This window comes from Aulonocara stuartgranti, assembly GCF_965226115.1.
Source record: "Aulonocara stuartgranti genome assembly, chromosome: 11".
Taxonomy (NCBI): Eukaryota; Metazoa; Chordata; class Actinopteri; order Cichliformes; family Cichlidae; genus Aulonocara; species Aulonocara stuartgranti.
This window is the reverse complement of record NC_138947.1, coordinates 9,918,334-9,943,456: the sequence shown is the minus strand read 5'-3', so window position 1 is coordinate 9,943,456 and position 25,123 is coordinate 9,918,334. Positions and strand designations below refer to the sequence as shown.

Below are 25,123 nucleotides of genomic sequence, written 5' to 3'. Positions count from 1 at the left end.
AAGATAAGCTTTGACATGACAGTGAAATACTCTTCAGAAGTCTCTCATTCTGTGATATTTCAAACAGAAATTAATTTTATTTTCACAGAACTAAACATCAAGTGCAGTTAGACAGTACTATTGGTTGGTTTACTCAGTTATAGGATTATTTTTATTTACTTTTTCTAGCACTATTATTGTAAAATAAAATAATTCATTAAAAATGTCAGGTAAACAGGACAGTTTTTTCAAGAATAAGCTTAACTGTCTAAATGACATGATGTGAATTAATCCATAACACTGTATGCTTCATTGCTTCATAAGCTCTGTGATTATCGAGCGGAGTTCAGTCAGTGGTGGACCAAAGAGATGAAGACTGTAAAACTGCCAGCACAGGGAACAGTGTTCGACTATTACCTTGACCATCAAACCAGGCGGTTTTTGCCCTGGAGTGACACCGTGCCACCCTTTGACATGGACACTTGTACACCATTACAGGTAAGAACATACCTATAAACTGCTAGAACTCAGAGTAGATCCCTCAAGAGAGAAAGGGAAACTTTTCAAAGTGGTTTTATAAATAATTACCTTTACAATCAAAAGAAGCAACCTCCTTACAGCAAAATAACCAAAAATGAACAATGCAGTCATATTAAAAATGTATGTATGCCTCAGTGAACATAATAAGAGAGGGTAAAGTCACATCCTGAGGTTATGGCAGGGGTGCTAGAATGGATGATAGGCTTGCCACTGTGTCTGATTACCATCCAGTACTCCCTATACCAGACTGTGTGGGGGTGAAGGCATGAGCAACAAGGCTTGAGCTATCACCCACGCTCTTTTGTCTTTCTTTATGCTCCTGTGTACAGCTGTGAATGCTCCAAAGGCTCTTGCTGAGCCATAATTAGTAGGGTTTTGTTCTGAGCAAATGATGCTATTATGACAGAATAGTTGTGGCGTTCAGGGGAAATACAAGAAATTATAAATCACGCACAATTCACTGAACACATGTCTGTCAATAAATCACACTCAAAGAAAGCCATAATAAGCATGTGTGTTTCTGTTCTGTGTCTTCCTGCTGTTTCTATGATTGCAGGCTGTTCTTGTACACACAGCAGAGACCGTGCGTCTTCGCTACTTCATGGACTTGTTGCTGGAGAGGAGACAGCCAGTGATGCTTGTGGGGAATGCCGGAGTGGGAAAGACTGCACTCGTCAGGAACAAGTTAGACTGTCTGCCAGAAAGTTACATGACCACAAAAGTACCTTTGAACTACTACACCTCCTCCCTCATGTTGCAGGGTGAGTGGCGTTTTTGATTGTCATGTGGAACAGAGTAGCACATGCAATGAACTGTAGCACCACCTACTGGCAATGACTGTTAATGTCCGTGCACGACTCACACACTGCTTTATTTATTTATTTTATATATATCTTTCAAAACTGCACTGTTGTACGTAGGTGTCACTTTATATTTTTCCCTAGAATGTCCTCTATCTTTCTTAACTCTAAATTCTTATTTACACCAAGTTGAGAGAGAAGCAGTATTTCGATTATCCTGTGTGTCCAATACATGTAGTGAATTGCCAGTAAAAATCTTTGATCTTTAAAAATCTTAGTTAAATTTGGTTCAGTCAATGTTTTTATTGCTGTTCATTTGTTTATTTCTGTTGCAGCGATCTTAGAGCGACCATTAGAGAAAAGAGCAGGCAGAAGCTACTCCCCTGTAGGCAACAGAAGGCTGATCTACTTTATAGATGACATGAACATGCCAGCTATGGACAATTATGGCACAGTGCAGCCTCACACACTTATACGCCAACATCTGGATTATGGGCACTGGTAAGACGACTCTGCACACACCAAGCCAAAACAAGTCAAGTCAGAGATTCTGTATAGTTTCTCTAAGGAGCACGGACAGACATAGCATAACAGCATATGCAAGAATAAAAAAAACTTGCAAACAATATGAACAAACAGTACCTGTTTTTCAGCTGTAATCTCGTGACAGTTTTTTTTTTTTTTGATTAGCCATTGAAACCTTCTTCAATTTCCTTCTCTCTGCAGTTATGACAGACAGAAACTGACCCTGAAAGAAATACATAATACCCAATATGTTGCCTGTATGAATCCAACTGCTGGGACTTTCATTATCAACCCCAGATTACAGGTATGATAGCAGGTAAAACTGTTGTATATACCAACATAATCTATTTTTCAAAAAATATAGTTATGCAGAGCAGTGCTGATGGTTTGAGTTGTAGTTTAAATTAATCTAAATTAAAGTGGATGTGCAATAATGCACAAATCCTGCATTATCATACTTTTTTCATTGCTTTCTAATCTTCAGAAACTGTTTTGAACCTAATTTTAAATGTTGATAAATTTAATCTCCTGAGACCCTACATGCTCATATGGGGACATTACATCTGCACCTTTTACTTTATTCTGACATACAGTGTTTTATATTTGTTACTTACTTTTATACTTTGTTAAGCAATGGCAATTTTATTTACTTATTCTGTAAAATTAGCCCATTGTCACCACATCACAAATGTTAAAAAAAGTATGTAACAAAGTTTGTTTGTTTACTCAAATAAGAGCTCGATTTCAACAGTGCTTTATATTGTGAAGATATTATGGGGGTTCTATTTTATTGGTGTGGGACTTCATACCACTACTTAATACATACTACTGCTACTACAAAGAAAACACAATATGTGTCAAGAATGATTGCTACTTCTACATTCATACATTTGTCACAGTGTTTGGTGTTTAACAGAGCCCATTTCTAAGCAAGATGTTATCTATACACATATATACTAAACACATTTTGCAATTTTTGTGTGCCTTTGCTCTCTACAGAGGCATTTCTCTGTGTTTGCAGTGAACTTTCCTCCATGTGATGCTCAGAGGTCGATCTTCAGTCAGATCCTGTGTAGTCATCTGAAGCAGCAGCTCTTCAGTCCCCTTGTTCAGAGTAGTGCTGCAGCTGTCATTCAGGCAGCCATAACTCTTCACCACAAGATGGTTCATAATTTTCTGCCCACAGCCATCAAGTTTCACTACACGTTTAATCTTCGAGATCTGTCAAATGTCTTTCAGGTATTGCCCATAGTAAACACTCATACAACTTGACTTGTGTATTAAAAGTAAAATATTAATATGATATGTGAAATTAAGGGCATCCTCTTCTCTGGACCTGAGAATGTGAAAGACAGCGCTGACCTGGCACAGTTGTGGCTCCACGAGTCCTGCAGAGTATACTCAGACAGACTGGTAGATCTAAAGGACCTGCAGCTTTTTCAGAAGTTCCAGTTGGAGACTATGCAAGAATGTTTTGAGGTGCAAAGCAGCTTTTGAGAAACAGAATAAACTGCTGCTTTTCATCATCACATAAAAACTTTACCCATTATTATTACTATGACTGTTTCCTGTTTTCTTCTAGGGACTGGAGGATATAAAGGTGAAAAAGCAGCCCCTCCTTTATTGCCACTTTGCCCAGATGGGTGAGAAAGCCTCCTATACCCCTGTCACAGACTGGTCTGCACTCAGCACCATCCTCACGGATGCCCTGGAAAGCTACAATGAGATTCATCCAGCCATGAACCTAGTGTTGTTTGAAGATGCCATGCAACATGTGTAAGTGGAGCTGGTTTCTATATAAATATCATAGTTATAATAAAACTATGTCATACTGGAAAAATAATATGATGTAAATATAATTAGAACTATAATGAAGAGATGTGTTATTGCCAGCTGCCACATCAGTCGTATCTTGGAAACTCCAAGAGGTCATGGCTTACTGGTCGGAGTCGGGGGCAGTGGGAAGCAAAGCCTGACTCGTCTGGCTGCCTACCTATCCTCTGTGGAAGTCTTCCAAATTATTCTGAGTAAAGGTTACACAGTCCAGGACTTCAAGGTAAATACTTGGTGACAGATTAGAGCCAAGAACATGAACCACTGTTTGACTTTCACAGGTTATGAAAATGTAGAGGAAAAAACGTTCTTTAAATCAAGGTGCCTTTAAAGAATACCCAGATGAGCTTTCCTTCTCGCCGAATGCAGCATATTGATATAATTCAGTTTTGCTGAGATCCTCCAGTGATGCATAAAATAATTGTCAGATACTATTAAAAGACACTGGGCAATATTTTAATACATTATTGATGAGGTAAGCCTATCAATTTATCATTTAAAAGCCTCTTAAAAAATCAAAGTGTTAATCATGGGATTTTAGATATCCAATTGATGAATTTATTGAACAGTTTGATCTTCATGCCACTCAATATGAATATTATCCATTCATGGCCTGTGTGGTTTTTGTGTAGATGGATTTGGCCGGTTTGTTCCTGAAGGCTGGAGTGCAGAACAAGCGTGTGGCTTTGCTCCTGAGTGACGCACAAATATCCGATGACCGGTTTCTGGTCATTATTAATGACTTTCTGGCATCAGGTCAGACCCAAACTCCAAATTAATTTACACTGTGTTGTTTCATCTGTTCACCTGACTCATATACCTGTTCGGTATATGTAGCATTTTTTCTTTATGATTGTGAAGTACAATCATACTTCAAATGCATTCAGCCTCTAAGATTGTTCTGTTCTGAATATCCATCATTAGCATTTGCTAGTCTGTAATAATGACTGTGTTTTGCTGTACAGGGGAAGTTCCTGAGGTTTTCAGTGAGGAGGAGATTGAAAGTATTGTGTCTGGGGTGAGAGCTGATGTGCGAGGCCTTGGTCTTCTGGACAACAGGGAAAACTGTTGGAAATTTTTCACAGATCGAGTGGGACTACAGCTCAAGGTTTAGTCTTTCAGATTTCGTATGTTTTTTTTAATCCACCAATGCATTTAAATTTAACATGTTCTGTTAGAGTTTTAATGGTAATCTGTCTTCTACAACAACAACTACCCCCTGATCCTTTAAAAGGTTCCAGTTATGCACTGAAGGCTGACATTAAAAAGTGAGATTATTAGCTCTGGATGAATTCAGGGCTGAAAATACACTGCATGAATTGAGTGCCCGGATCCCGAAGAACATCTGGAATAACCTCTCTCTTTTCTCATTTCAATTTTATTATAAGCTGTTAAAAAGTAAGAATTGAAATGTTTCATTTTTGCCCTGTCTTCGTCCCCAAAACACCCGGATCCCAATCTGGATCAGGATTGACTCCAAAAGTTAATCACCTCCAGGCTGGGTCAAATCCTACTACTGGTAAATTTATCATGCAAATCCATTCATAACTTTTAGAGAAATTCTGCTACCAAACAAACAAACTAAAATAAAGAGAAATTCTTACACATACATTAGATTTGAGCTGGGGAAATTAAAAGCACAGCTGCTGTTTAATATTACTAAATATGTTTAACAAGCTGAATTAACCAAGCCTGACAAAGTGGGGGGGTTAAAAGGAAGGAAATTCTTTTCTCAGTCACTACACATGTATGCCATCCAGCTAGTGTTTGCGCCAGGGCCTCTGGTAGCGTCACCGTCTGCTCCAGCCAACTGGGAATGTAGCTCCTGTCTATGTGCCAAGGTGTTGAAAGTGGGGGCCCAGGCTGCTGCCAGTTTCCCTTTGGAGATGCATCATTTCAATGTCTGTGACCTGTGTTGATTTTCCTACGTGTACTCTTTGATGAAGTGTGTTTCTACTAATCTTTTAGTGCACATGGTAGACTTTCTCTCTTTGCTTTCTTCTTTGCAGGTAGTCCTGTGTTTCTCTCCTGTGGGCAGTGTTCTGCAGGTTAGGGCTCGTCACTTTCCAGCCCTCATCAACTCCACAATCATCGACTGGTTTTATTCTTGGACCCCTGAAGCTCTGCAGTCAGTCAGCTACAGGTTCATCCAAGAAGTTGAAGGCATTGAGGTCAGGCTTTTGAACTCAAGAACAATATCTCATAATGTCTTATAACTTAACGGTCATATTCTGTACAACACAACATGTGCCAAATTACTAAAAAAAACAATATCAGCTGTCAGATATGTATGCAGCTGGTACTGTATCTTGCCTAGGTTTGTCATGTACCCTGATATTTGGGACTCAGTTGGACTTTAATGAACACCTTGTAATTATTGCTGTGCAGCTGGATTAAGTTTTCCATGGATCCTTCATCATTAGTTCTCTTCTGAGGTTCTGACAAATTGCCGAACACATGCCTGGGGACACTCAGTGAGTGCAGCATATCATTGTTTTCCATCATGGCAGTGGAATGATCACAACCCAGACTCATTTATGTTAATGAGAGAAGAGTGATTAAGCACATAACGACCCTCTAAGGTGGCACAGCTGTCACAACCAGGAAGCGTCATCACATATGTGAACATGTGCCAGACCATTACTTTCCACTCTTGAGTGTTGTGCATGTTCATGTGCAGGCGTGTCTTGTTGTAATAGTAGCTGTAGTGCTTAGAAGTTGTGTGATGATGATGATGACGATGATTAGGGGATGTTGCAGCTGTAGTAGATTCGTGCACAAGGGTGGAGGTAGGACTAAAGTTCTCCTGTAACCAAAATATATGTATGAGAGCTTAAATAGTATAATCAAATCAAATGAAAAGTATATCTTTATAGGTGCAGAGGAGAAGAAACCAAAAACAATGTGAAACTGTACATGTAAAGTAATTTATTAAACCATTGTTAATGATTGTTTATCTTCTTAAAGAGGCAGGACTGCAAGAAATGAAATGATCATTCATTTAAAGTTAGAAATGCACAACCTGCTAATAGTTGTTACACAAGGCCAATCAGAGAGTTTCTGTCGCATCTCAACAGAGCACAGCACGCTTTGTCAAGTGCATTGTGTCAGATCTTAATTAATAATGATTTTTTCCCTGTGGCTCTGTGATCATTAACAATGGCTTTTTGTGAGTTATGGTCAGGTTTGATCCTTGTATTCTCTGATCATTTGTTTTTGCTTTAATTGATCACTAACTGTGTGATTAATGCAGGCTGTGTGTCATTGTGTGCCGTATGATGAATACCAAGTCAGGATGCAGTATTATGGTCACAGTAGATGGTGTTTATAAAGTTGGAGGCCACCAGATATAATGTAAGCAGTGTGCATGTTTTACAAGCTTGCACGTCAGTGGTCTAAACACATTATTTTCACAGAGGTTTCAAAGCATAATCATTTCTGCTAGCTGCACCTAAATTTCAGATTGAGTAAGTCAGGGCCGGCCAAGTAAGATGGCAAAACTTGTAGATGAATTCAAAATTTATGAAGATAATATTTCAGTTCCCATCAGGCCTGGGATGTTAAACTCCACTCAATCCAGCTCACCCTGTTCGCCCCTCTCCCCCCTTGTCTGCTTATTTTTACAGCCTGCCGTCCAGGAATCCATCAGTCTTTTCATGGCCTATGTTCACACTAGTGTCAACCAGGCAAGTGAAAAATACCAGCGCAATGAGAAGAGGTACAATTACACCACCCCCAAGAGCTTTCTCCAGCAAATCACCCTGTACAGAAACCTTCTGGAGAAAAGCCGGGCTCAGCTTCAGCACAAGATGAACCGACTCGACAGCGGCCTTCAGAAACTCCAAACCACTGCTGCTCAGGTAAATCTTTAATCTGCACTGTAGGCAACTGATTTCTGGGCAAGAGATGTTAGGCTAAGGTAAACAACAAACAGTACTTCCTTTTTTATGCTTTTCCATGACATTAAGTATTTCACATATTGAAGTATTGTGAGTATGTTTCTTTCTTATATATACAGGTTGAAGATCTAAAAGCTAAACTTGCATCCCAAGATGCTGAACTGACCCTTAAAAATGAGAACATCGAAGCTCTGATTGCTAAGATTGGACAGCAAACTGAGAGGGTGAGCAGCAAGAGAGAGGCTGCAGATGTTGAGGCACAAAAGGTGACTAGTCCTGTCACATATTGTATAACACACATTCTTTGGCATTGCACTCTACAGACCACATTGTTAAATAGATGTGTGGAATCCAATTTGTTATGGTTGCTTTTGTGCAGGTTGCTGTGATCCAGGCAGAAATTGCTGTCAAACAGAAGGAGTGTGAAAATGACCTATCCAAGGCAGAGCCGTTACTGGCAGCCGCCACAGCAGCACTGAACACCCTCAACAAGGTACTAGATTTTATCAGACTAGACAGAATTACGTAAAAATTTGCAGTCTTTCTCAATATATAATGTTATATAATATTCTTTCAGGTGAATCTTACTGAGCTGAAGGCCTTTCCAAACCCCCCGGCAGCAGTAATCAATGTAGCAGCAGCTGTGATGGTCCTGCTGGCCCCTCGTGGTCGAGTGCCTAAGGATCGGAGCTGGAAGGCAGCACGGGCCTTCATGGGCAAGGTTAAGCCATCATCATGTCAATTGCATCTGCCTGATTAATGTCAATCTAATTTGTGAGTGGGCCTTGACCCTGGCCCTGCCCAACTCCAGTGCTCACATTACAGCTGGATGGCTCTATGAATTTGCTCACTCACTGTTGGAGCAAGTGTGCAAACCTCCCTCCTCTGCTTCTTGCTTCTGTTAATGCAAGTGTGACTGGAAAACGTTTGGTTTTAATTGCATTTGATTAATTATTTTAGATGCCAGCTTCGGGTATCACTTTTTAAAATTTTTCACCACAGGACTTAATCCTAAGAATTGTTGATGAGAGGAATCAAATATAACCCTCATTTTGTGGGACTTTCTCTTTTGTAAGCAAAGAATTAAAGTGTTTGAAGTGGTTATGATTCGCAACATGCTCTATTTGTGTTCCATTTTCAGCCTTCATCAAATGCTGTCTCATTTGTTTTGGTTTTTGTGTGTCAGGTGGATGATTTCCTGCAGGCCTTGATGTCGTATGATAAGGAGCACATCCCTGAGTCATGCCTGACTGTGGTGAAACAAGAATATCTGAGAAACCCAGATTTTCACCCTGATCTAGTTTGGACCAAATCTACAGCTGCAGCTGGTCTTTGTGCCTGGACCATTAATATTGTGAGATATTACGAGGTCAGCCATTGCATTCAAATAAACTCTAAGGCAGTTTCTTATGTTTCCTATGAGAAATCTTATTCTTCATTTTAAAGTTGTTTTTTTTTTCACACATGCTGTATTTATTTTTTATTTATTTTGCAGATCTATTGTGAGGTGATTCCAAAAAGGCATGCCTTGTCACAAGCTAATGCAGAGCTAGAAACAGCAACAGCCAAACTGTTGGCACTTCAAAAGAAGTTGGCAGTGAGTACAATGTTATTCTTACCTAAGTCACTCAGTCTAAATACTGCATTTTCTTTATCGTTTTTAATTTGCATGGCTTCCTTCCTTTTGTTTCTATAGGATCTTGATGCCAGCCTCCAGAACATAACAGCTCAGTATGAAATGGCTACAGCTGAGAAAATCAGTTGTCAGGAGGAGGTGATGCGTACCACCCAGACCATAGAGCTGGCCAACCGACTAGTCAAGGGCTTAATGGTAAACAAGGGGAGATAGAGGAGTTTGGTCGTGTCATTGGGGCTGACCTGGCATACAGTTAACTGTCAATTTGCTGGAGATATGCATGGAGAGGTGCTGGTAATAGAATTGCATCAGTAATCTGGACTGGAAGTTGTTATGTCCTGGCAGGATGGCCTGACAGTTGTGTGAGCAGATCAGGCAAAGGGAAATTTTACAGCCCAGCCCAGCAGCATACCGGGGACTTGTGAGACAGGTAGAGAGGGCTGGACCACTGAAAACGCATGGCTGAACTGGGCAACTGGCTGGCTGAGCAGTTTCCAAATTGAGGAGTGAAGAGAAATGGCAAGAGGTCTACACTAACACTACCCTGTGTCTGTGTGGTAGATGTGTGAGCACTTCTGAGCTTGTCCAAAGAGTAAAAAAATTATTTCTTCAGAAGTTTTTTTTTTTTTTTTTTTTTTTTAATTATTTGAAAAAGTGCAGATGGGAAATTATGGAATGTGGAGAATATAAATGTCGATAGCTGCATATTTATGTAGCTGGTTTAATATAACATTCAACTTTGCTGCATTCCTTTGCATGTCTTTTTTAGTCAGCCAAATCTTTATCTTTATGGATGCTAATATGAAATAAAATATGGTCATTTCAGTGGCCATTTTGCAAGTTCGACTTCCTTATTCCAGAAAATAAATGCGGTTTGCATGGAACGGTTTGGCTTTTAAGCATATCAAGATAAATGTTTTGTCTTTATGGCATTGACCTGGAAGCAATAGTGTACAGACTAATAAATCAGGCCGTCTATATTTAATCATTAACTTACCTCAAAGCCTCAACAGCTGTTGGAAATTAACAATGTCTCACCCCAGACTGAGTGATATTACAGGCAATCCATAATACATTAGAGTAAAATTATAGTGATTTTTAACTGTCTGAGAATTTATTATGTGACATATTCTAGATCCACAGCCCCTTGTAAGAAAATGCCATGCGTGATTTATTGTTGTAGGCTGTCACAGTCACAGTATTGAAGGTTTAAATGAATGCTAAATTGATGCCGAGTGAATCTACAGCCAAACACCCAGAGTTATTGTAAGGGAATTGCAGTTGTATGCTTTACTGCTTACATCTTCTTAGTTTGCATGATAAATGTGAGCAGTGGGAAGCTGCCTAGGATGCACATAATTCAGAAGCACAGATTGTTTACTTCTTGATGTAAATGGTCATGAGATGGACTGCTCTCTTTGGTATTTTGTGTGTATTTTTTAAAGATGATATTGAAGCTTGCTGTTTGTGTCTTATAGTCAGAGAAGGAGCGCTGGTCCCTGAAAATTGTCCAGTTTGAAAAGCAAAAGAAAACCCTGTGTGGTGATGTGCTCCTCACGTCAGCATTTGTCTCCTACATGGGTTACTTTACCAGCCAGTATCGTGTGGAGCTTTTTAACAACAAGTGGATTCCTTTCCTTAGATCTCTGAATGTAAGCAACATACTTTCACTACCATCCTTCTTTCTCTGAGTCTGAACTGGAGTGCACAGCCACCAGTGCTTGAACCAAAATGACATCATTCCTGTGTTTCTGTTCCAGGTCTCTGTACCCCTGACAGACGGCCTGGATCCAGTCCTCATGCTTACAGATGATGCCACCGTGGCTGCTTGGCATAACCAGGGTCTGCCAAATGATAGGATGTCTATTGAGAACGCGGCCATCCTGACCACCAGTGAGCGTTGGCCACTCATCATCGACCCACAGCAGCAGGGCATCAAGTGGATCAGAAATCAGCTAGCGTCAGAGCTGAGGGTGGTGCAGCTTGGACAGAAAGGGTGAGAAGCGGTAAATTATTGTCAGTTTTGCTGTCACAGTGTGATTGTATTACTCGTGTCAGTGAGTGCTCATGAAACTTAAAAATTTGCAGCTCCAGTCATGTTTCTTTTTCTTGTTTTTCTTTCTTTCTATACAGTTGTTTAGATGTGATTGAACAAGCTCTTGTCTTTGGGGAAACTGTCGTGATAGAGAACCTGCCAGAAAAGGTAGACCCGGTTCTGGAGCCTCTACTAGGCAGGAAAACTATTAAACAAGGAAGGTTGGTACTAAAACATGAACAGTACACGTTTAAGCATTTTTTAGCTTGCAAAGATCATTAAAAAAACCCACTACTGCTCTGTTACGTAGCATTGGTGCTGTTGCACGCCAAATAATGCTTTAAATCAATATGCGGTTTTTGCATCACCGTTCCTTCATAAGTCGATATACCCACAACTTGTCCCAATGCATCTGTCGTGTGAGACAATAGAAGCACATTTGCCAGATGGTTGAATCTCACTGAGCTTTGAAGCACCAGTAAGACATGTCTGAATGCATTATTATTGCCTGCTCTTTAGATTATAAATGAATTTTGCGGCACATCGCCTGAATCCCTGAGGCCAACGTATTGATTGGCCCCTCAAGACTGGTGATGGATGTATATTTGTGTGTTCATATTCTTTAGGTGCAATGAATATTGAACAGCTTAGCCTAAGCGTAAAGGCTGAATTCGGCACAGTCATGGTTATGTAAAAAGACTCCTGTCTCCTACAGAAAAATGGCATCTAACATAATAAATTCATAAGTCGTCTATCACCATGAAAGACTCAAGTCAGCTTCAGTAACCTAACTAAACACTGTAACTGTAGGTGGTTTGCTCGTATTTGTCTCCATACTGTACCTTTAGAGCAATTGTGGACTAATTTATACATTTACACTACATTTGGATTTCTTTTAACCAGAGTGGGGTCATATTTGTGAATTATATCATTAAGTTTGTCAAATAGTGCTGCTATTTAAATTTATTTACTGAAAATGAAAAATTAATGTCATATAAAGAAAATGTATATCATAGTGTCCTAAACAATACAGTGTCTTTATAGTCATGGTTAGAGTTACTTTCAAGTACTATAACAACTCTCACACACAAACAGGACTCACATCCAACAATAAATCCACTAAGTTAGACCCTCGATTCCAGCCCAACTAGTGGTGGCAGATGGCTGCCCCTCCGTGAACCTGGTTCTGAATCTGATTCAGAATCAGAATACTTTATTAATCCCTAAGGAAATTATGTGGGTTCTGCAGGAGGTGTCTTCCTGTTAAAGGGGTGTTTTTCTTTTCCACTGTTGCCAAAGTGCTAGCTCATAAGGGTTTTTCTGATTGTTGCAGTTTTCTGTTTTCTTTGTATTCTTGTAGGGTCACTGCCTACATTACAATATAAAACATCTTGAGGCAACTGATGTTGTGATTTGGAGCTATATAAATAAAACTGAATTGAATATAATAAGTATAATAGGTATTGCTTTATTGTATGTGTGAAGCACTGGAGACAAGTGAACTGTTTAGTTCTTAAATTAATTACTGATTTGTCTGGTCTTGCTGCATTCTAGCAGTCTTGGCTTAGTCAAGCTTTTCCTTGATGAACAGATGTGCCTTATTGGCTGTAGTGTGAATCTGTTTTAAGCATACAAAGCAAGAAATGCATATTTCACTGAAATTTGTTAATTTTTGTGGGGGTTTTTTTTTTTTTTTGTTTTGTTTGTTTTTGTTTGTTTTTTGTTTTTTGTTAAACATTTGGATGTTTATATCTTTGGCTTGGTGTTGTAATAGTCCTTAGTTTGAAAGTGATGGATCTAGCTTCCAGGTCTGAAAAGTGAGCTAGTGTTGGAGTTTTTTCTAATGGCCAGCAGCAAGTGAACTTCTGGTTGGAAAAGAAGAAAATATCCACTTGTATAAAATTACCCTCTGGTTCCTTTGGTCTGTAACCTCAGTAAACACCTTCCTGATGAATTTACGAGCTGAATGTGACACAACATCAAGTAAATTTGGTAAATTATGGTCCCCATTAGAGTCAAAGAGGAGGATAAAGCAGGATATTATAATAGGTCGCTACAATATGTGTGTGCACTATGTTCAGTTTCTCATTTAGTTCCACCTCTCCTCTCCGTCTTGTGTAGTTTCAGAAAATCAATATGCAGAGAGCAAAAATGTCAAGTCCAAGGCTTTACAATCGGAGTTTACTAACTTGTGTGTGTCATCAAAGTGGTTACATCCATTTTTAAATATAGAATTTCTTTACTCAGTAATGATGTTTTACATAAAACATTATAACTATATAATTTCTGGCATAAACATAATAATATACACAACCTCATAATAAATAAAATCATTATAAAATTAGTACTTACTAATATTAGCAACTATTATTAGTAATCACCAGAGTTTAATTAATTAACAATTTAATGTTTGTAAGCAATGGCTATTCTAAAAAGCCACCAATTAAGTTAATATCAATTTGAAGCAGTCAAATCTTTTTGCAAAATCATCGCCCCTGGGAATTCTTTTGGCGGTGATACTCGTGCATTTGTAGTTCACTAATAATTAAGCTTTGTTACGACGATATGGTGACTTTTTATGGTGGTTATTATTATTATTATTATTATTATTATTATTATTATTATTATTATTATTAAAAAAAGGACAACTCTCTCTGATTTCAAACTCGGTTTTTCAAACACGACCACTATTCTGGTGAAAATTTCCAAACCACTGGTGTCACTAAAGTAGCTGCTCTGCAAATACCTCAGTTACCAAAGAAAAATACAGTAAATTCCATAAACTGGACAAGCAACAGCAGAATAAATAGAAAATACGACATATTGACGTCCTGCTTTGATCTCCTACTCAGAAATGTTTACATCTTTCTTGCTCTGATATTTGTAAGACCATGAATATTGAATATTCGGGCGAATGTTCATCGAGCGTCTTTTGAAGCCCTGTCTGTCCAGGCGTAACAATTCATCATAGTAAATCTGATTATAAGTTTATCCCTTGTAGATGACCCACACGCTTGTTTCTGTCGATGATTAATACAACCTGCTGGGGCGGCCATGATGGATCTCGTAGGTCTCCACAGCTGAAGTTCATTAATAATTGGAATGTTGTAGAGTGTGAAGTAATGAATACTAATTATTCCTTTCATGGCTGACGGAAGACTACAAGCCAATCCATCAGCAAGGACTTTAATTTGGTGGAGTAATGGTTCTATCAATAGTACATTAATTCTGGCTTGTGAAGATATAGAGTTGAACCAGACCCAGGCCATGAGGAACCTGTGCCATAAAAATTGGGGCCTTGCCTGACATCCAAGGGGTAATTAGAGATAAATGAAAAGCCACCAGGTTCGTCAAGCCACTGCTAATTTAATTGAAATGCAGGAACAGATAAATATTGGCTGGTGCCATGATAATCTTTCATATTTACTCAAGAATATTTGTCTATAGGGTAAGTGACATTTGGAGCCAAACTAAAGTTGTAGGGCAAAAACAGAAGTGCAGTTCAGACCATCTTCATCATAATCATGGCTTGCTTTTTTTAAGTACACTTCCTGCCAGGTAACAAGTCTAACAAGGGGGTACGATACCAGGCTGTCTTCTTTTTATCACTTACTTCTATAATCTAAATAACCAACATGCTGTTGAGGCCTCATTGTCCTTCAGATTAAATAAATAAAAATATTTGTGGTCCTATTATCCAGGTACATTCTAATTGGAGGCAAGGAGTGCACTTACAACAGTAATTTTAAACTCATTCTTCACACCAAGTTGGCCAATCCACATTTCCCTCCTGAGCTCCAGGCCCAGACCACCCTGATCAACTTCACCGTGACTCCTAAGGGCCTGGAGGAGCAGCTGCTGGGACAGGTAGTCTCTCGGGAGAGACCTGATTTGGAGGAACTAAAGGTAATCCACAGATGAAAGTTACATTCTTTTTCGAGTAAAGCATTTTGTCTACATGATAATCCTTAATACCTGATAGGAAAAATGTGCAGTTTTGAACTGTTCTGAGTACATTTTCCAAGACGAAGCTGACCACGCAGCAGAACCACTTCAAGATTGAGCTGAGAAGGTTTGAAGATGACCTGCTGAATCGCCTCTCTGCAGCCCATGGTAATTTTCTAGGGGATATTTTTCTGGTGGAGCAACTTGAGAATACCAAGACTACAGCCGCTCACATTCAATGCAAGGTAAGGCTATTTTTCTTTTTGTTGTTTTTTTTGTCACTCGGTTGTTTTTTTTTTTTTTTTTTTTTTTTTTTGAATGTCATAAACAGCAAGCACCTCATTTTATTGCATTAGCTGCAAATGATGTGTAGTTAGGAATAAGTGTAATGAGAGGGTTTTGGAGCATGACTGAGAGCCTAATAGCTCATTTTGTGCAATTGGAACTCACAGGTGGCGGAGGCCAGAGAGAACGAGAGAAAGATCAACGAGGCTCGAGAACTATACCGCCCAGCAGCTGAGAGAGCATCGCTCCTCTTCTTTATCATCGACAACCTCAGCAAGATTAACCTGATGTACCAGTTTTCTCTCAAGGTGAAACCTTTACCCCTGAAGTGCTCTTAGAGGACAGATATCGCTTTGTGGTTTTTGCAATTATTATTTATCTTTATGTAAAAATGAGCTTAAACATGTCCCTCTATACCAGATGTCAGTCCAAAAAAACTTGTTTGCATACACATGGTGTCCTCGTTTTTGTTGCATTCCAGACCTTTAACTCGGTGTTTAATAAAGCAATGGAGCGTGCCGAATGGGATGAGGATGTGAGGACCAGAGTCTGCTCCCTCAGTGAGGCCATCACCTATTCTGTATTCCTGTACACCAGCCAGGGCCTGTTTGAGAGAGACAAGTTAACCTTCTTGTCACACACTGCCTTCCAGGTGAGGGACTCAGGACCGCCTCAGAGGTGGGGCCTCCTGTCATCCTCATCAATCAAAGTACTTTTCTTCCCCCACATTAACTTCAATTAAAAGCAGTCAGGAATACCATACGCTGCTATTGATTACCTCTCACACCTTGCACCGTGGCTGCTGCTCACACAGTTGGTTCTGACAAGGGGGCTGGTTCTGATGGCATAATGCAATTATCTGTCATTGCACCAACTGTTTTCATCTTGGAAACTGTGGCACTCTGAAGGCTGTCCTTCATGTGGCTATTTCACATTCAGAGGCCTGTAAAAGTTTACCCAGCACCATTTCCTGAGTTTTCCCATTTTTATTTCAGTAGCCGTGGAAATTCTATCAATAACAGAGAGCTCATAATAAACTGCTTTTGGTACTTCTCCTCAGATTCAGCTCAAGGAGAAACTGATTGATATGCAGATATTAGACTTCTTGCTGCGCTATCCCGTGGAGGCAAGCAAAGTTAGTCCAGTGCCGTTCCTCTCTATGTCTGCCTGGGGGGCCATTAAGGTACAGTAAATATTAAGATGACACATTCGACAAATGAAAAGTTCATATTTTCACTCTTTTTAAGTGAAGTATCAATGTGTGTTTCTTTGTTGCAGACAATTTCTACAATTGAGGGCTTCAGTGGACTTGACAGAGACATAGAGAGCTCACCGAATCGCTGGAGGAAGATAGTTGAGTCCAGCTGTCCTGAAAATGAAAGGCTTCCTCAAGACTGGAAGAATACGAATTCCCTCCAGAGGCTGATTATCCTGAGAGCTCTTCGCCCTGATCGGATGACCTACACACTAAGGTGAGTAAACTCACTAAAGCACATTTGTGTTTCTAGTTATTGTACACAACTGAGCTTTTGATGATGTCTCCTGGCAGGAAATTTGTAGAGGAAAGCATGGGAGCTAAGTATGTGGACAGTGCCAGGCTGGAATTTGAGAGGCTGTTTGAAGACAGCGGTCCCTCAACACCTGTGTTCTTCATCCTCTCACCTGGAGTGGATCCACTCAGAGATGTAGAGAAACTTGGTATGATGTATATTCTTTGTTAGTTACAAATCCTGTATTGTTATTTATGCTCAGATTTTCAAAATTGTCTTTGTGTGCAGGTTTAAAACTGGGATTTTCCATTGACCAGGGAACTTTGCACAATGTGTCCCTGGGACAGGGACAAGAGATAATGGCTGAGAGGGTTCTCAAAAATGCCTCTAAACATGGACACTGGGTCATTTTGCAGGTAGGGAATCCTATTATTCAATGACTGCAGCAGTTCCAGTTGGCTTATAAAGCACCTAATGATATTATCTAACCCCCGGAGCAGGGGAAATAAATTTGGTTCAATAAAAACCATAATTGCCTAGATCAGCTCACTAAATGGCTCCTTTAAGGCAAAGTCTGTAGCCAAGTAAATCAGTGGTTTCAGATCAGAACACAGAGAGACAGTTTTCATGGCATTTACTATGAAATAAAATTTACGCACAAATTCTATCAACCTGTTACATATTCTACTTTATTTTGATGCTCAGAATGTACACCTGGTGGCTCAGTGGCTGCCCTCTTTGGATGCTCTTCTGGAGACAACAGCCGTGGACAGTAACCCCAGCTATCGGGTTTTCATCACCGGAGAACCCGCGCCATGTCCTGAGCAGCATGTAATCCCCAGAGGCATATTGGAAAATGCCATCAAAATCACCAACGAGCCACCCACTGGAATGAATGCCAGCTTGCACGCAGCCCTCGGCAACTTCAGCCAGGTAAAATGGAAAATATGCTTTATTTCTAATATGCTTCGACTGTAGTAGTCACTGAAATCTTCACTTGTTTTCTTTCTCCTTTCAGGACACTCTGGATATGTGCTCCAGAGAACAAGAGTTCAACTCGATGCTCTTCTCCCTCTGCTTTTTTCATTCCTGTGTAACGGAGCGCCGTAAATTTGGCCCACAAGGGTGGAATAACAACTACCCCTTCAGCACGGGGGACCTAACAATCTCAGCTAATGTCTTGTACAACTACTTAGAGACCAACACAAAAGTATGTTTAGCACTATTTTCTACAGCTAAACTGACATTTTAAGTTTTATTTATTTTAATTTAGCATTTCGATTACTGTAATACAACTTTTAATTTGTTTTTGCAGCTACCTTCTTTGCCGGCTAAATTTATAATGATAATGGTACTTAGCATTGGCATTTCTAACAGACAGTAATGTTGAATTACTGCAGTGTCTCCAATTACTTATTGAAATCTTTTGTCCCACTGTTATTTGTGAAAAATGTTCATTCCCATCTTTTTTTATTCCACATTTCTTCTCTTATAACTATGAACACGCAACCTGTAATTTAGCTTTATTTCACATAGACAAAAAATCCATTCTTAAGGTGCTGCTCCCCTCACAACTGCTAATGCATTGCTCTTAGGACTCCTATTACTCTGGTCATAACCAATTATGTCTCCCAGGTATTCTGCCCTCCAAAAACGAATGTCCTTCATTATGTTAACCAAACAGTAACCTGTATGTGCGTATACAGAGAATTCATTAGGAGGGCAATGAAGCGTTATCCTAAATGTAATTACATGCAGCCAATGTGACAGTTCACAACGCTACATAAGTGATCACTGCAATTAGAGCTGATGAAGGAAGCAATTTGCAAAACAATACAGGTACAAATGATTGTGAACCTACAGCTTTTGTAATTTGTTATGAATCACAGCTTCTTTTCTTCCTCCTTCACCCTCACGGATCACAATCTCCCGCTGTGGAAAAGACTCTTCTGTCGCACTTCAGATCAGTGTGTATAAGAAACATAATTTTGCTATATTTCCCTACTGTTGTCATTATGAAAAGTAGCCTATCTCGGAGGTTGTTTGCTTGAAGTTTGAAAACAAAAAAAACTTTTTTTATCAGGAAAATAGAAACATGTCTCTATAAGAGAACAAAAATGAACCCTGGGAATAATTTTAATAAACCTACCACAATGCATTCGTGTCTTATATTTGCAATATGATTTTAGTCAATAACATCTATTGCAGTTCATGCAGGTGCCTTGGGAGGACTTGTGTTATCTGTTTGGAGAGATCATGTATGGAGGACACATTACTGATGTCTGGGATAGAAGACTATGTAAAACTTACCTGCAGGAATTTATGCATCCTAAAATGGTAAGGCAGAGGTGATGTAGCCTAATTTGTTCACATCTTCTTTATTTTTTTTTATTTTTTTATTTTTTTATAAACAAAAGTGTCACTTTTGAAATGTATTTCACTTCATATAATAACATCTGCTCATTATTTAGGTACAAACTTTTATCTGGAGTTGTGTTCAATTTTATGATGACAGGCTAATCCATAGCTGTGTAGCTGTTTTGAGTTGTTGTCAAGGTAAAGGGTGCCCCCTGGGGGTGAAATACTAAACTGCAGTTTTGCATGTAATACCAGTCTAGGTTTTCTGTTTCTTTAGACATTGTGCTTTTTTGACAGATACTATTAAGGGTTTATTTCATATATTTTTTCTTTTGAAGATTTCTCTTCCAGTACTTTTTCCTGAATCTGCATTTTGAAGAATGTTTTGTTGTGCCTGCAAGAAAAGACTTGCACTTGTATATTGTCCATGATATTAAAATATAAAATACATGCTTAGCTTTTTTTAATTTTAATTTTTTTGGTCTTTGTGTTATGAATTTTCAATTCCTAGTTTGAAATGGATCTCTCTCTGTGTCCGGGGTTCCTGTCTCCTCCGTTCTTGGACTACACTGGTTACCACCACTATATTGACGAACATCTCCCCTCCGAGAATCCCACTTTGTATGGTCTCCATCCAAATGCTGAGCTTGAGTGCCTCACTGTCACCTCAGACAACCTCTTAAAGGCTCTGTTGGAACTGCAGCCACAGAACTCTTCCAGAGGAGAGGGAGCAGCTCAGAGCACAGAGGAGAAGGTCTGCATGCAGAAAGAATCATTATGGGGGAGGGAAAAAAAACTGCTGAGGGTGCAGGGACCTGTCTATATCACTATCCCAGTTTATTGTATTTCTTAGGTCACGTCAATAATTGAAGACATCCTTGACAAGCTTCCTGAGGAGTATAACATGGCAGAGATTATGGCAAAGACAACAGAGCGAAACCCGTACACCTTAGTTTGCTTTCAGGAGTGTGAGCGCATGAATCTTCTGTTAGTTGAGATAAAGAAGTCCCTTCATGAGCTGGATCTTGGTCTGAAGGTACCATAAACACAGTGACTGCCAGCAAGGTGCTTTACTGTTATTATTGTAGCATTAAAAAGCATTTCTCTGTCCACAGGGCGAACTCACTTTCTCCTCCAGGATGGAGAATCTGCAGTCTGCACTGTTCATGGAGCAGGTCCCAGACTCCTGGGCCAGACTGGCTTATTCCTCCACTAAAACACTGGCACAGTGGTAACTTATGAGTCAACCTATTATATGCTAATTTTTCTTACTTCTTAAATAATCCCTTATAGGCACACTCTAAAAGCTTCTATTAATGATCTTCCTAGTTTTTTATTAACAATTATTTATTCTTTAGGTTGAATGATCTAATGTGTAGCTGCCACGAGCTCGACAGCTGGACTCAAGATTTTGTCCTACCTGCAGTTGTTTGGCTTTCGGGGCTCTTTAACCCTCAGTCCTTTCTTACCGGTGAGGACTAAACGAAGACAACGATTAATATTGCCATATGTGCACCGGTAGAACCAGAAATATTAACATAGAGTCATATTTTACAGCTGTGCTGCAGAGTATTGCTCGCAAAAACAAGTGGCCCCTGGACAAGATGACCCTGAGCGTGGATGTAACAAAGAAAATGAAGGACGACTTTGGGCATCCTCCACGGGAAGGAGCCTACATCCACGGACTCTTCATGGAAGGTCGGAATAATTAACCCAGCAGTAGATCCTGCTATACTCAAATTATATAGATTTTTCACAGTATTTTGCTTCCTGTGTCTTGGTAAAATTATTGTCTTGTAAGTATAATTGGTCAAACCCACAGTGCAACATGTGTCTTTAGGAGCACGTTGGGACACTCAGGCTGGAGTCATCTCTGAGGCGGTTTTGAGAGAACTGACGCCGGCCATGCCTGTGCTGTATGTTAGAGCTGTGCCCACAGAGGAGCGGGACATCAGTAACACTTTTGAGTGTCCAGTGTACCGCACCAAGCAGCGTGGACACACTTATGTGTGGACCCTCCGCCTCCGAACCAAACAGCCAGCTACCAAGTGGATTGTAGCTGGAGTGGCTTTGTTGCTGTCTGTGTGAAATTCAGTATTCAAGTATTACTGCAGTGTAAGAGCAGTATGTTTTTAAACAGTATTGGATTATGTGTCATTATAGTTTTACCATGTTTAGTTACTTTAACACATTTCTAATCTTGTATTTGTGTTGTCAGTATTTGAGTGTGTATATCCTGCATGTTGTAGATAAAGTAAAGTAAACAAGTAAAAGCAGATAGCCGATGTTAAACCTGTTGTGTTCATGTCCTACACTGTTGAACATCTCCCTTGAGCCTGGGTGTGATTTGTTGGGAGCTTATGTCTCCATTTTAGACCATGTAATTCTGGATGGGGAGCATATTTTATTGGAAGGTCAAGATTAAAAAAGCTCTCTGGCTGCCCTCTACTAACTGAATGATACACAATGCTGTCTGGAGGGGATCCTGGACAGAATTCCCAGGAGATGATGTGCATGGTTGCTATTGACTTTTAAATGAGGTGCATGTGACATTGACCTTTTCTACGGCAGAGGCAGAATACTAACAGACTAGTGTAATTCATTCAGCCAAACTCGTTGGAAAAACCCATTGAAAGACACTGATAGCTTTGTATGAGAAAGCAACACATTAGATTACCCATCCTTTATCTGCCTCCACTCTCTGTTAACATCTGATGAACCTACTATGCGACAAACAAAGCTAAAGAAAGTCATTTTAAGTAGAAGGTTATTGTTTTAAATGGATTTAATCAGGATTAATTGCAAACCGAGAGGACGTTCAGACTAAAGTTTGTAGTTATGGATGCATGTCTGGGGTGTTACTATTTATCTGCAGTGATTCACATGATTTAAAGTCTAATGTATGTCAGGGATATGAGGTAGAGTCAAGGTTAAGGCCATGTACTACACTGAGTAAAAACAGATGTGTTAAAGGAGATTTAAAAAAATAAGACAGGTGCCATATTATCTGCTAAAAATAAAATAACATTATGACGCTTAATTTACTGCAACTAAATCGCGGTGTTGTTTCTTTCTGAAGGGGTGGGGGGCGTCAAACTCTTATCTACTCAAATAAGATTTTCTTCAACACTAATAACGGCTGTGCTGCTCCTAATTTCTCCCTGCAGCCAAAGTGGCTGTAGACAGACAAATGGAGGCTGGAGGATTGATTCTGTGTATTGTATTGCACGAGGGGGGGAAATGAAGAACCGTTCTTCCTGTAGTTTCTCTTCATCTGCCTTCTCTTCCTCCCATTAGCACAGCACAGCAACTAGCCAGTCATTTGGCGACAGGGAAATGATACAGTGCTCGTAATGTTTGGGAGGAAATGGCAGGGTACGGGGCCGGGCTCAGCAGGGGTCGTGCCTCAGATAAGGCATGTTAAAGGCCAAGCAGGACACCTGGTTAAAGTCAGAAAGGGCATCTGGGTCACCACTCTGCCTTACAGCACCAAAAGAAGACATTGTGTTTGGTTTTTGGTTTTTTTTTGTCTTGAAAAACTCTAAAGGAAAATATGAAATCAAGTCTAGTTTCCTCGCAGTATTATGAACAGCTTTAAAAATGTTATAGTTTATGATGTCAAATGATGTCGCTGCTCTGTGGAGCCTTAAAATAAAAAGCTGCCTATGACCAAATATTTACTTTGACAAATTGTCACTATCTTTTTGTTATATTCATTTTTACATAATGGCATGGGGTTGCAAAGCTGAGATAAAAATGTTATAATTTGTACTGTTTAGTCTGCTACAGAGCAGAAAATTACAAAAGCTTAAAGCCAAATTTTAAGCTTTGAATGGTTCAACGTTTGCCTCCAGGACTTACACGTCACTTTCTTGTCCCTTATGAAACAATCCCATACTTTGTTGTCACATTAGGTAATAAACACATAAAAATAAGAAATTTTAAGACCAATCTTTTCCTTTTTGTCCTTTTTCTATATTACGTGCATGTTTTCACTGACTCTCGACGTATGATTCAGCTCTGATCCTTAATTCTTTGTTAAAAACCATTGGTTGTGAGAACTTCGGGAAATGTTTACTACAAGCACCTTTTCATAATGTGTTAAAGGTAATAAGAACATAGTATAGTGACTTATATGTACTCTATGAAATCTGAAATCCTCAATTTTGTATGTTTGACAAAGTGCTTGAACATGTCAAGTGTAATAACGTTTCACTTCAAGCTGATATCATGCCAAAGTCTGTAACAGTTCGTCCTGCTGTAAGTTTTGTCTTTGGTTAATCACAGCATTGTGGGCCAAAGTATGGCATTAAGGTACTTAAGCAGACTTTTCAGGTATCTGCACCTGACCGGACCATTTATTTTACTGACAACTTTTTACTTTTAGCACAAGCACCTCTACTTTTTACTCCTGAAAAATTCAAAGACTTGTTACTTTACCTTTAATGCATTTGAGGGAGTTATTGATTATTTCGCATCACAGCGCACCTTTCCAACATTAAACCACTTTCAACCCAAATGGAGCGAACAGTAACACTTAAATGACAATCTTATTGGTCTTATGATCCATCATTGGCAGAGGTGCTTCCTGCCACCAGCCAACTGCTTGGGGCCTTCAGCCAGTGAGGGGGAGAGACACCTGAAAAATGTAACTTCCACTTGCGTTAAATTATTTGTTGACGTTGAGATTTAATATTAAGGTAACACTTTATAATACAATCCACAACTAGTTAAATAGAACATCTGTGTGCTGTATTTGGAATTACAATGTAAATGTATTCGCCTACAAATATTTAAAGGTAGGTACACTAGAATAAAAGAAAAATTAAGTTAGACTTGGCTCCATTATTATAAGATCACATAGGCAATTCTTATAGTATTTTTTTTTCTTGTAAGTTGATAAGGGAGAACAGTCCTTATCAAAATTATATTGGTAAAATAAAAAGGACAGTTGAATAACAGAACATTCAATATGTCATTAACATCATGTATACCAAACAAAGAAGTGGCTCCATTATTCCAGTCCACAGGGGACTGTCCTCTCCCCCTTCCTCTTCACCCTCTACACCACAGACTTCAGCCACTGCACAGAGACCTGCCATCTTCAGAAGTTTTCTGATGACTCTGCGGTGGTTGGATGCATCAGCAGGGATGATGAGACAGAGTACCGGGCTGTGGTCGACTCCTTTGTCACGTGGTGTGAGCAGAATCATCTGCAGCTCAACGTGGCAAAGACCAAGGAACTGATCGTGGACTTCAGGAAGACCAGGAAACACTTGACCCCTGTTTCAATCCAGGGGGTCAGTGTTGACATTGTGGAGGACTATAAATACCTTGGAGTACACATTGACAATAAACTGGACTGGGCTAAAAACACCACAGCACTTTACAGGAAGGGCCAGAGTCGTCTCTATTTTTTGAGGCGACTGAGGTCCTTCAACATCTGCCAGAAAATGCTGAGGATTTTCTATGAGTCTGTGGTGGCCAGTGCGATCCTCTATGCTGTTGCATGCTGGGGGAGCAGGCTGAGGGTCGCAGATGCCAACAGACTTAATAAACTGACCCGTAAGGCCAGCAATGTTGTGGGGATGGAGCTGGACTCCCTCAAGGTGGTGTCGGAGAGGCGGATGCTGTCCAAGATAAAGACAATGTTGGATAACACCTCCCACCCACTCCATGACATGTTGGTCAGTCACAGGAGCAGGTTCAGTGAGAGACTGAGATTACCGAAAAGCACCACTGAACGACACAGGAAATCATTCCTGCCTGTGGCCATCTCCCTGTACAACGCATCCACT

The 25,123-nt window shown here is 39.7% G+C and overlaps 1 protein-coding gene across 1 annotated transcript in view; it reads left to right on the top strand.

Moving 5' to 3' along the window:
• Positions 1-23,253, top strand: part of LOC309717543 (dynein axonemal heavy chain 11) — a 41,064-nt gene extending 17,811 nt beyond the window's left edge. Inside the window, exons 45-82 of the mRNA XM_082552204.1 lie at positions 304-477; positions 1,076-1,280; positions 1,655-1,820; positions 2,046-2,148; positions 2,844-3,083; positions 3,162-3,323; positions 3,427-3,620; positions 3,738-3,900; positions 4,310-4,433; positions 4,643-4,785; positions 5,687-5,848; positions 7,304-7,537; positions 7,696-7,842; positions 7,956-8,069; positions 8,154-8,297; positions 8,763-8,945; positions 9,072-9,173; positions 9,273-9,407; positions 10,691-10,864; positions 10,973-11,208; positions 11,346-11,468; positions 14,949-15,153; positions 15,273-15,437; positions 15,645-15,785; positions 15,959-16,129; positions 16,538-16,660; positions 16,756-16,949; positions 17,027-17,175; positions 17,256-17,383; positions 17,673-17,900; positions 17,986-18,177; positions 19,176-19,304; positions 19,837-20,079; positions 20,179-20,361; positions 20,441-20,556; positions 20,684-20,796; positions 20,883-21,023; positions 21,166-23,253. Of these exons, the coding sequence (XP_082408330.1) occupies positions 304-477; positions 1,076-1,280; positions 1,655-1,820; positions 2,046-2,148; positions 2,844-3,083; positions 3,162-3,323; positions 3,427-3,620; positions 3,738-3,900; positions 4,310-4,433; positions 4,643-4,785; positions 5,687-5,848; positions 7,304-7,537; positions 7,696-7,842; positions 7,956-8,069; positions 8,154-8,297; positions 8,763-8,945; positions 9,072-9,173; positions 9,273-9,407; positions 10,691-10,864; positions 10,973-11,208; positions 11,346-11,468; positions 14,949-15,153; positions 15,273-15,437; positions 15,645-15,785; positions 15,959-16,129; positions 16,538-16,660; positions 16,756-16,949; positions 17,027-17,175; positions 17,256-17,383; positions 17,673-17,900; positions 17,986-18,177; positions 19,176-19,304; positions 19,837-20,079; positions 20,179-20,361; positions 20,441-20,556; positions 20,684-20,796; positions 20,883-21,023; positions 21,166-21,413 (6,297 nt within the window). The 3' untranslated portion in view covers positions 21,414-23,253. The remainder of the gene's footprint in view (positions 1-303; positions 478-1,075; positions 1,281-1,654; positions 1,821-2,045; positions 2,149-2,843; positions 3,084-3,161; positions 3,324-3,426; positions 3,621-3,737; positions 3,901-4,309; positions 4,434-4,642; positions 4,786-5,686; positions 5,849-7,303; positions 7,538-7,695; positions 7,843-7,955; positions 8,070-8,153; positions 8,298-8,762; positions 8,946-9,071; positions 9,174-9,272; positions 9,408-10,690; positions 10,865-10,972; positions 11,209-11,345; positions 11,469-14,948; positions 15,154-15,272; positions 15,438-15,644; positions 15,786-15,958; positions 16,130-16,537; positions 16,661-16,755; positions 16,950-17,026; positions 17,176-17,255; positions 17,384-17,672; positions 17,901-17,985; positions 18,178-19,175; positions 19,305-19,836; positions 20,080-20,178; positions 20,362-20,440; positions 20,557-20,683; positions 20,797-20,882; positions 21,024-21,165) is intronic.
• The last annotated feature ends 1,870 nt before the right edge of the window (positions 23,254-25,123 follow it).